The 12,397-nt window shown below is 38.9% G+C and overlaps 1 protein-coding gene across 1 annotated transcript; it reads right to left on the reverse strand.

The window, feature by feature from the left end:
• Positions 1–5,175: 5,175 nt before the first annotated feature.
• On the reverse strand, positions 5,176–8,973 carry LOC149686155 (uncharacterized). The gene is made up of 6 exons (XM_089871089.1): positions 8,875–8,973; positions 7,583–7,782; positions 7,411–7,465; positions 6,465–6,584; positions 5,596–6,258; positions 5,176–5,517 (listed from the first exon to the last, which is right to left on the reverse strand). The coding sequence occupies exons 1-6, from the start codon at positions 8,971–8,973 to the stop codon at positions 5,176–5,178; spliced, it is 1,479 nt and encodes a 492-aa protein (XP_089727215.1).
• Between the last annotated feature and the right edge of the window lie 3,424 nt (positions 8,974–12,397).

Here is a 12,397-nt window from a genome sequence, read left to right on the forward strand (position 1 = left end):
GCGCGCTAACTTGAAGCGCCTATGTGAACGATAGACCTCGCGTAGAGAACAAGCTTACGCCGAAATCGACTTTTTGCGCGAGATACGACTTCATACTTCGGAATCTACTTTCCGCTTCAGCTAGAGAACCTCGCGCTTGTGTAAACGAGCCTTTAATGACCATGTACAGTACTAGTTAAGAATAAGGCCCAGGCTGCGAAATTTCAACATCCAAAGAGGTTCGGTCTGGGCGTTAAATTATGAGTCAGTCATGACGATATAATTGTGGATGGAGCTAAAAAGGAAGGGCTAATCTTTCCGCATTCTCAATCACCATGTTTCTATTTAGAGGGAAAGGATACTTTTTCCCCATCTAGTACTGTAAAGGCTCTTAGGAAACGTAGACACTGTTTGTGTTCATAAAATGGGGAAAGCCTCGGTTTTCGCTTTCAACAAAAAAGGGAGGCTATGATTACAAGAAAGATGGCCGCCTTCACTCGCTCCTTGAAAGGCATAAGCCTTGGTGTTTTTAAAGGTTTAATTTTTAAATTGACCGCGATTCCAGTCTAATAGTTAGTGCATGGGGGAGGGAGGAAGGAGGAGAAATGAGTATACCGTAGCTGCAGAAATCATCATTTAATGGCAAGGAATTGAAGTTCCACTAAGTATAATGACGTCAGAATTTGTTTAAAAGGGGCTCGGGGTGCGCGCCAAAGAGGAACGTAAGCGTTGCGCAGACCTGAGCTACGCTAAGGGCTAGGGGTAAAGTTCGGTTTCCTCTCCCTGTAAATACAAGCTCCGTGATATAATACATGCAGAGAAATACAGGGTGTTTCTGATAAGTCTGCCATAAATTAAAGGGTGTGTCCTTTGGGTCAAACTAAGTGAAAACTTTCGTAGAAAATGGAGTCTAAATAAAACCAGTTGATAAAGGTTGGGATAGGTTTTTTTTAAATAGAATCCGATTTTTTCGTACACTGTTTAAAAAGGCGCGTACTAGCTGAGCCCTCTTAGCTCAGAGCCGTTCGTCTGATCCCTGTCGAAGATCGAAAAGGATCCAGAATCAGCCGAAGAAATGGACTGTAGCTGCAGTGGCCTGCGAAGTCAACTTGAGGAATGGGTGATAAAATATGGCGACCCTAATAGAGGACAAAGGTGCGGTCATTCCCGTTCAGAGTCCAGCACACAAGGGGGCTGCGACCAGTAAGGACACCAATTTATCATTTCAAACCCTAGGGGAGGGTCAATGGTCCCAAGAACTAGTAGGCCAGGACAGATAGGCCAAAAAAAGAGCTTGACCTAGAACATTTGAACATAAAGATGAAAATTGGTACATGTGTTCTTTTTGACCCAACAAAAAATATACTAAAAGTCCCCTGCTGTAGAGCGCGAGCTTTCGCCGCCATCTTGGAAAATGGCCGCCGGGAATTACAGCTATAATGTATTCCACGTTCTTCTTCAAAAATTATTAAAATTGGTACACATTATGATTGGAGCCACATGAACATCATGCCAAAATTTCACAGCTCTGTGTTCAATAGTTTGGTCGCCATATTGGAAAATGGCCGCCGCGAATGCTAGGTACAGGATATTTCACCATGTTGTTGGAAAATTATGAAAATTGATAGGTATTATAATCAGAGCTGTGTGAACCTCATAGAGAAATATTGAAGCCATTAGTCAGATAGTTTAGCCGCCATGTTGGAAAATGGCCGCCATCAATGCCATTTAGATACAGTATTTGGTTCAAAAATTATGAAAATTGGTGATTATTATGTTGAAGATCGTCTAAATATCATACTTGAATATTGAGGACGTGCTACTGATAGTTTGGGCGCCATTTTCGAAATTGACTGAATTACCGATATATAAATTTTTTCGATATTTTGAGTAGATGATTTTCATGAACGTATAAAACACCATAAAAATAACTATTTTCGAGTCTATATTATCGACCCATCTTCAAAAATGGTCGCTAACATATTACTATCCTAAAAATCTGGAAAAAAGAGAAGGAAAGCCATATTACTCAGATTTTGGTTAGGAAAAACCGTTTTATATGGGGTATATGCATTCAAGTGTCGTTAAGGATTAGGAAGGCACATTTTTAGCATTTCGTTCATATTTCTCGTCATCCTGAAGATTTTTAACTAGAGCTAATACCTTGACAATGACCACACATTGCCCAGAAAGCTAATCCAGATCGTCTACACTCACAGTTCTTTATACAAGATGTTCTGCAGACTACAGGTACAAATACTGAGTTGTATAAGTTCATCTGATGCCGCAAGGAAAATGGTGTGAATGGGTCTTCGACTTTCGCGATCGCGAACCAATCCCCACTGTTCGGGATTAAATCGTTTCCTAGCTATTGTTGGACTTGAAGATACGCTCGGAATAAATGTAGTTTTGCAGCGTCGGTTGTTGGATGAAGCTTAGCGAGATCAAATGAGGATTTGACAGTATGTGTGGCAACGGTTCCATTATACGTGTAATATCTACATAGTTGAAGCGTGACGCGTCAATTATCGCCCCAAAAAAAGCGAAAAGAAATCTCTCATCGGCAGCAGCTATGGCTTCCTTAGATGCAATATGGTCATTAAAAAGCGCAACAGATTTGTAAGATGTTGATTATCTGTCATTACTTTAAACCACGCCTTATCATAACCACACCCAGTTACAGCACGTAAATGAAAGAAATGTTCTCTTAACCTTTTTAACTCAAAGGACTTATCGTGGCGGAGGGGGCCTGAGTTCGGTGTGACGGTTCGGGAGTTCCTTCGGTACGCCCTTGGTTCAGGCCGTTCCTTGCCCCATTCCGTGAAGTTTTTCCTGGACCGCTTCGCCCCCGCCCAGGTGTTGACATGGCTCGCCCCCGCTATTGGCAACCCTCTAAAGGTCGCGGATACACTATTTGTTTGGGCCGTATGGCACTGTTGTGCTTGGAGAGAACTCCCCCGTCCCCTCGAGTCTTCTGCTGCCTTAATCCTTCCCTGTCACAGACCACCTCCTGACTGGGCTCGCCGCTGACGGTGTCCAGCTTCTGTCACCTGCTCAAGTGGCGTTTGTCGGGCCCACTGGGCGATCCCGTGTGCCATGACGGCGGTTCCGCAGGTTCAATTTGGAATATGATGGGGAATCAAGGGTTCTGACATACAATTATTATGAAAAATCTTCAGGATGAACGATGAATATGTATGAAATGCTAGAGATTTGTCTAAATTCTAATCTTAAACAACACTAGAATGTATAAACCCCATATTAAATTATATAACCTAATCAACATCTTAAGAATAACAGCTTAGAATAACTTACCTTTTTTTGATTTTAGGGCAATGATTTTCGTGTGGCCATTTTTAAAGATGGCGTCGATAATTTCGACTTCAAGATATCCATTTTTTGTTGTTTATTACGTTAAAGAAAAATCATCTATTCAAAAGAGGAATTTCAAAAAGATTTATATATTTGAAATATATTTAGCATTTCCAGCAGTCATTTCGAAGATGGCGCCCAAACTATCCGTAGCACGTCTTCAATATTCAAGTATGATGTTTAAACGGTCTTCAACATAATTATTACCAATTTTCATAATTATTGAACCATGTACTGTACCTATATGACATTGATGGCGACCATTTTCCAACATGGCGGCCAAACTATCTGATTAATGGCTTCAATATTTTACTATGAGGTTCACACAGAACCAATTGTAATACCTATCAATTTTCATAATTTTCCAACAATATGGTGAAATATACTGTACCTAGCATTAACGGCGGCCATTTTCCAATATGGCGACCAAAATATTGAACACAGAGCTGTAAAATTTGGCCATGATGTTTATGTGGTTCCAATCATAATGTGCACCAATTTTCATAATTTTTGAAGAAGAACGTGGAATACATTGTAGCTGGCATTCCCGGCGGCCATTTTCCAAGATGGCGGCGAAAGCTCGCGCTCTACAGCAGGGGACTTTTAGTATATTTTTTGTTGCGTCAAAAACAACACATGTACCAATTTTCATCTTTATGTTCAAATGTTCTAGGTCAAACCCTAAAAGTCCTGGGCTATAGTTTAAAAAGAATATCCTTATTTCTTAGACTGCAGTCGAGAGGCTCAAAATTGTGGTCCTTCATGATTAGTCAGAATATGTGGGCAACTTTTTATACAGCGTTTAATACTAATAAAGTTATGTCAAGTTGGCCGTTAAAAACAACGTGTTGCCAGATGTTTTTCAATCAGGCAGGGAAATAAGGGTTTTAAGTTTTTTTCTGAATAAAGCAGCCGGATCACGACCGAGGGGTCGCTGTCATTCATGAAATCCCGTACGTAGTGTTGTAGCGTTGGCTAGATGTCACCCCAAACGTTCTTAATTACCCGTGAAATCCAACTTAAGAAATCCGAAATCAAGGCTGATTTCGAAATCAAATAAAAAATCACTAAATCGGCAACAAAATCACAAAATCAGTAAAGAAATCATAAAATCAGTAAAAAAAAATCACGAAATCAACAAAGAAATCAGTAAAGAAATCGTGAAATCCATTACAAAATTCACGAAATCCAAAATCAAAGAAATCGCATAATCCGTCGAAATCACTGTAAAAATAGAAAAATCTGACCGAATCACGGTTCAAATCTCATAACTCCATTGGATTTGAAATCAAACTAAATCCGACGAAATCAAATTGGATTTCGAAATCCCGTACACTTTTTCCAAAACGTTCGACCCCTCAATCACGGCTCTTCTCTACTCGTGACTCGTGTAGGGCTGTAGGTCGGCGTGTCTATTTTAAAACTGATAATTAACAGCTTAATTGAAAATACATTAATAAAGGTGCTAAGCCTTAACCGCGTGTTTTATAACAACAAGTACTGTAAGCAGACGACAACTAAAAATAAAAAAGAAACTTCGTAGTTAAAGGATTTCAAGTACAATCGAGAATAATATGAACCGAACGGAACTGACTTGGATTCCAAAATCCAGTTCTACTGAAGCAAAAACAACTCGCAGTTTCTTAATCATATTCAAGGGATGCCGCGTACAATATATTTTTACATCTTAACTCGAAAACGGAGTCCTTTTACGAGTCTTAGTTTCTGATAAGTCCGCCAAAATTAAGGGGGATGTTTCTTGAGCGATTTTGAGTCGAATATGTTTTATCTCCATTTTTCCCTTCCCGGGTCATTGTTTTCGAGTTACGGTTTGATGGCCTTAAAAGCGTGACATTGTTCCAACTTATCAATGCGACTTAATGACAATTTTATCTGATAGAGCGTAGGAAGCACTAGCCCCAAATAGCAATGCTCTTCCCCTTGGAGAATATCCAAGGCAAGAGCAACCGGGCGCATGACGGAAAGATATTCAGCGATAAATTCTAAGTCTGTGGCTTTTAAAGAAGGGATTCCCAGGCTATTGGAAATGGCCGGTAGGTGTTCCTTATTATTAACTATTTCTAACAAACAGTCGTAGAATGAATTCCATATAGTTGGGCAAGGAGTCGGTAGCCGTTTTGCTAGACGTTCCTCAACATAGTCGCACTATTCTGTCGATCGGCTAAGTTTATTCCGGAGAGCACAACATGTTCCTATGGATGAATTGTAGCGTTTCTTAAAGACGGCATCCTTCAAAGCTTTCTCAGCATCGGTAGTCGCTACCAAATTCAGAGTGTGTGCAAAGCACTTATAATGTCTGGGTAGACTGGAATCGAGAATGGTCTCTTGATCTTCCAAAGGGCCATGCGGGAAACCTTTTACATCTATAGTCTTCTGAAAATCGTGGTCCATGAAAGAAACATCCTCGTCAGGTACATTGTCAGGCACATGGAGTACTTTAAATGCTTTTCCGAAATTTGAAGCATTATCAGTAACCGCACCCACTAATTTGGGGACATATAGGTCATAATTGGAGTAAACGGAGAATACCACTGCAGCAATTTCCGTAAATGTATGCTTGAATTTCATTCGTTGACATGCAAGTAATACAGATACACGTTTTAAAGAGGATGGGTCTATATAATGTCCGGTAACCCGTATAAATGATTTATGATTGGAGCTCCATATATCAGCAGTTGTACATACAAATTCGACACCCGACAACTTAACTCTTAGATTATATTCCATAACCTGTCTCTTCGAAGAGAGCTTGCCCTTGAAACAAGTGGCGTAAGGAGGTTCGACTCCTCCAGACAAACGTTTAATCATACGCCGAAACAATGGTTTTTCAACCGGATATATCGGCCGCATTTCTGATATTATGTACTCCATCACGACCTCGTCCACCTGTTATAAGAAACACCTTTAGGCAGGGATAGCTACCGATCAATAAAATAAGTCAAATGACGATCAAGAGTTACTAATGAAAATCAACTAAGCAAAAACGATCAGAACTGTGACTGAATAGAAAGATTTGAGTTTAAATGACTGATAATGCACCTAAATATCACTACCACCTATCATCAACTCCCAATCGTGCTGGCCACTCTTACTTCATCTTTTGTTGGTGGATGAAAGCAGATACGCTTGGTTCGTTCAACTTTAGATGATGATTTCTTCCTTTTGGTAGCTTTATTTTCTTCTATTTGTTTTAACACTAAGGGGTGTTTATTCTGAAAACAAAAATGACAAGACAAAGCGCCTGACTGCTTTTAGTTTGCCGCCACTGCTTAGGAAAGGAATCACTGTGACTATGCTTAAACTTTGCATTAGCTTGGAAATGTGAGCAGAGGGTCGGAAACCGTAATAATAACAAGAAGGGATATCTAGTTTACTAGGGAGAAGGTATAAGATGCTTAAGTATTCGCGCGCCATAGTCCCTGTCCCAGTCCTTCTTTTATAATACAAGGGGGGGACTTAAAAGCAGGCCGAGCTATTTCGCCTCTCCTCAGTCGTCAGTAACTTTCGTCATTCACGTCGCGCTGACGCGAGTTTTAAAGAACCAGTGAGATGCTAGTTGTAATTTTGAGGCGGGGAATAACTCCGTCCGGACCTACGTTTGGATTGGAGATAAAGCTAGAAATGTGGCGAATTTATACCATCTTCCAAGTAAACTAGATATCCTTTCTTGAAAATAATATAGAGTTTATCTGAGAATTGATGTCCACACTATGTTTGCGGCTTATTTACAGGTGGATTCCTTTACAATGCATGGCTCCAGTGCCACACCTAACAGACAGGGTCCTATACTAACTATTACCGATAGCCTCAGCAAGTTTTGATAGAAAGGAGAAACCATGAAACACAGCAGAGAAAAGCTCTTTTTACAACTCCTTTAGAATCTAACAAGTGGCACACTGCCAAGTACTCTTAATAGTATCGCTGTTATTTAATTTTAGGAAAATGTAATGTATTTTGGATTATTTCCACTAGGGGCTACAAGTCTATATTCTAGAAACAGGCCTATTTTCCGTATTTGGGTATATAACGAAAACGTACCTTAATGTGCTTAAGTAGGTTCCCAGTGGATGATCTTGATGATTTCAGAATTTTTCTATCAGTGAAAATTTAAGCATTGGACACTGATAGAATTAGAGGCATTGCTGGACTCGCCGATTGGAAGAAAAAACTCGCCGTCCAAGAGATATGGAAGTTGAATATTTGAGTGTACACTTGTTGTTTCACGTCTGATGTTATCAGTACTTTCATCATTATTATGGTTGATCTCTGACATGATAATCTATCTCGCAAACACACGCAACGAGAACTGACTACTCTAAGCTCACCGGGTTTAAGGCAATTACTTGACAAATTAATGGGAAACTGCTTTTTACGGTGGACTTTATGCGATACACTGCTAAAGATATTGACCTAAAACATGAGTGTCAGATAAAAAACATGCTAAAGATAATGTTCTTAAAAATAAATTAGATAATAGGTAAAAAAGAGTGAACAGTTTTTGATATACTAGATACGAAATATTCACGAATTGAATTCGGAAAAAGGCTCGCTTATTTTTTCCTAGACTTCATTGGATGGATCTATGTATAGTTATATGTAGTTATTTTAAAAAACTTATCTACGATATAACTACCTACAAACGTATCTAGATGCATAACTAACGTTACTATAATAAGATATCGCTGAACACTGCTCGGGGATATGAGGGCTGCGTTCAGTAACCGGCATCAAAAACAATTCAAGTAAGATTTAATGAAAAGATGCACACTTGTATAGGTATCTGCTGTGTAGTGGTTATCTCACGCGCTTCCCAACCGTAAGAACTCGGGTTCGAGACCACGTGGCTGCGGAGAAATTCTTTTACGCTTGTAAGTATAAATTCACAACTAAATTAGCTCAAAGAGGTTCCAACATCGTGTATCATGGCTCAGTTGGTAGAGCCATTGAATGCCAATCTTCGAACATGGTCGGTGCCCGAAGTGGTCAGTATCCCATGTAGGATCAGTACCCGAAGTGGTCAGTGCCCGGAGAAGTCGTTTTTAATGAAGTTCGTGCTCAGATACCGGTCTTTTTTATTGTTAGTTTTTAATTGAAATAAGATTTAGTCAAACTATGCCCACTTGTATATGTGTCTTCTGTGCAGTGGTTATCTTATTCGCTTCGCACCTGGGAGACCCCGGGTTTGAGACCACGTGGGTGTGGAAAATTTCTTTCATGCTCGTTAGTTTAAATTCCCAACCAAATTAGCTCAAATAGTGGTTTGAAGTTGGTATCTACAATGTTTGTACTACGGGAAAGGCGTAACTGAAATGCAGGTAGATTATTAGGATTAGTTGATTTCTGTTTTGAGTAATCGCTTCATTTGAAATATTATTTCAAGTTTAAAACATCCTTTGGAGTAACAAAATGTGGACATTCCAACACAACTTATCCAAATTCATAAATTAGACTTTTTGAAAAGAAAATTAAACAACTTTATCATAAGAATTATTTTTAAATTACGGGCTTCCTGGGTGAACTGTTCTTGGCCAATGCTCTTACTGAATATTGCAAGGAACTAGGAGGGCTCCTTATTAATAAGTTGCTATGAAGTTCGTTCATCGAGTTTCATACTCAAGTAAGGGATGAAATTTGGTAATTATTTTTGGATTCTTGTGTTTAAAAGATAGATCAGAAACTTTAATTATTTAAACAAAAATCTCAATTTATTTCAATCGATGAAATTCACCAACTTATACATTTTTAAAAGGGTTAAATTAACCAAAAATATTCAAAATTATAAGGGTTAAATTAACTAAAAAATATTCAAAGGTAAAAGGGTTAAATTAACAAAAAATATTCAAACTTAAAAGGGTTAAATTAACAAAAAATATTCAAACTTAAAAGGCTTAAATTAACTAAAAACTTAAAACCATAAAATTCTCAAAAAATATTCAAACTTAAAACCATAAAATTCTCAAAAATATAATTTTTTAACGATAAGATTCTATAAAACTAATCACACAAGGGAAAATGTGGTTGTTTTATCTTCAAAGCCTAATATTCTGTTTATTTAACTCGCAAACAGCAGCCAAAGCTTTTTCCCTGGATGCGGGTAAAATCCAGCACCTTGGCACATATAATTTCCTTTTTATTTTAGAACCTTTTTAATGAAATAAAAAAATATTTAAGAAAAAGAGGATTGAAATTATAAATCAACGGCAACCACGCCCAGATAGATTGTGGAGAGTTTTATTAACTAAGTATTCACTTACCGGCACGAAGGGCTTGAACCATTCTTTTATCTGGTGGTTCAAGATTGTGTAATTGAAATTTTTAACAATAATAGCCGCGGTGTATTTTTTCACCTGTGAATCCGTCCGTCCTAAGCCAGCCACCGCTCTATTCCTCGGTTCCGCCGTCGACCTCGCTTCGCCACGGGGTGCCGTTGACATGGCTCCGCCACGGGGTGCCGTTGACATAGCTCCGCCACGGGGTCCAGTTGAAATAGCTCCGCCACGGGGTCCAGTTGACATAGCTCCGCCACGGGGTCCAGTTGACATAGCTCCGCCACGGGGTGCATTTGTCCTCGCCCGGCCTCTGGGTGCATTTGTCCTCGCCCGGCCTCTGGGTGCATTTGTCCTCGCCCGGCCTCTGGGTGCATTTGTCCTCGCCCGGCCTCTGGGTGCATTTGTCCTCGCCCGGCCTCTGGGTGCATTTGTCCTCGCCCGGCCTCTGGGTGCATTTGTCCTCGCCCGGCCTCTGGGTGCATTTGTCCTCGCCCGGCCTCTGGGTGCATTTGTCCTCGCCCGGCCTCTGGGTGCATTTGTCCTCGCCCGGCCTCTGGGTGCATTTGTCCTCGCCCGGCCTCTGGGTGCATTTGTCCTCGCCCGGCCTCTGGGTGCATTTGTCCTCGCCCGGCCTCTGGGTGCATTTGTCCTCGCCCGGCCTCTGGGTGCCTCTGGTTGACCTTTCCACGCGAATCTGTGCCCTTTCTCACAAACGGCTTGTATGGTCAACAAAGAGCCCCAGGTGCTGGTAGTCACTTTGCACGGCAATAAGCACCGGAAACAAAAGTGAAAAAGCTGGAGAATCGCGCTTTCAAACACTATAAATTTTTTCTCTTTCATAACCATATTGGAATTCAGATTGAACCTCAAAACCCTTAAAATAATACAAAATGAAACTTATTGCAATTAGATTTAATAATTAAATCAGTACCCCTGTAACTTACTCCTCTATATTATCTTCTGGCAATTCAGAAGGCGTGTAACTTTGGTCTAAAGGATTGAGGGTTTCACCTTCATCTGGTTCGCTACCTAAGAAGCTCTTTTCATCTAGACTCATTTCAAATTCCTCAGTTTCAAGCCTTGGAAAATGTTTCTGACAAGATTGATCTTGTAATACTACTTGATTACTCTGCGGTTCAGTTTGACACTCTAAACAAAATGTAAATTGCAAAATAAGAGGAAATTGTTCCATATGCACATTTTAATGTAAATTAATGCTAATTTAAATGTTAATATACCAAGAGTGACAGTTCTTTTAATTGGAGTTTGAGTTTTGGGCATCTACAGCGAAACCCATTACTTTTGCGGGTAAAGTTTGAATGAAAGCGCTTCGAGCACTAACACTTTCCTAAGAGGATTTTTAACAATTAAACATATATTATGAGGTAAAATGACATTTACCTTACCACTGTTCGGCGTTTTCTTTCCGGGTTTAAACTTGGGTCTTTAATAGAAGAAGAAGAAAGATTTAAATGTCGCATAGGCGGTATTTGTTGGCATTCAGAATCAGAAGCTTGAAAAATTGATGGAACCGATCCTTTTAAATTTTAATAAGAAATTGGACCTCGTATCTGGGAGTGAGCTACACGAGGCTTTCAACTTTTCCATAACTTCCGGTACTCTCTCAAAACACTGATTAGTGAAATGAGTAGAACAAATACTCATATACTTTTTGAAAACAAAGCTTGGCGCATGTCGCTTTATTTGAATTATCCACTTTTCTTTCAGGCTCGGATCACTTGGGAAACCGTGAAACGTTAACGAATTATCTCTGTCATCATTAAAACACCCAGGCACTACGCGTTTTGATGTAGTTGCTTCATGCAAAGGCTTAGTAGCCATTGATGTTTTTTTAGCAAATTTACTATAATTAAAATAAACTTTAACCTAACACACGGTCAATGCAAGAGTAGAATAGTCTTAAATTATGTTTACCACCCTCAAAACGTATCCAAGCACAAAAATGATAGAGAAATCTTTCGGAAAAACTTTTACTACGCGTCACTTCTCATTTAAGGAAGCCATGTTTTTAGAGTTGACTACGATTGGTTTAATATCTACTATTAGTAGCAAAAACCCCAAGACGTCTGGGAGAGGGTGGGATTGTATTAAAAAGAAACGTCATTTTGACGCAAATCTGACCTTCCGTATTATTCCAGCAGGTGTCAGAAAGATCAAAAATTCAAACATAAGGCTCGAAAATTGAAACTTTCATTAGTGTTTTTAAATTATTAATTCACCAAGGATATAGTAATATATATATTTAGAATCCTCATTTCTTATTCCATCAAAATAAGGTAAATTTCGGAGAAATTAATGAATGTGCAAATGTTGGTTCTATCCCTTTAATAGAAAAGAACTAGATTTTATAGAAGATGGAGGAACTGTTTTGTCATTCTTCAATTAAAACTAATAATGTTAAAACGACCGTTTCAGCTTGCATATTAAACAATCATGTGATCAATGTAATTTCATCCCTGTTCGAAGGAATTTGAATCAAAAATAATTACTATTACAGTTAAATATAATTAAAATAATTATTATTACAGGTAAATATCTTCAAAATCATACAGATTGCATTTCCTAGTAATAAACTTAAATAATTTAATTGAAATCTTTAAGTCAAATATATAGAAAAAATGTTGCTAAAAGGTAGTGTTTATTAGAACTAATTTATTGGTCGCAAAAATCTGCCTAATGTACACATAATGTCGGCAACATTTGTTTAAATATTTCCTTGAATTAAATTAATAAAT

This window comes from Phalangium opilio, unplaced genomic scaffold (genome assembly GCF_054372755.1).
Source record: "Phalangium opilio isolate 3A_F unplaced genomic scaffold, DU_Popi_V2 ptg000032l_1, whole genome shotgun sequence".
Lineage (NCBI taxonomy): Eukaryota > Metazoa > Arthropoda > Arachnida > Opiliones > Phalangiidae > Phalangium > Phalangium opilio.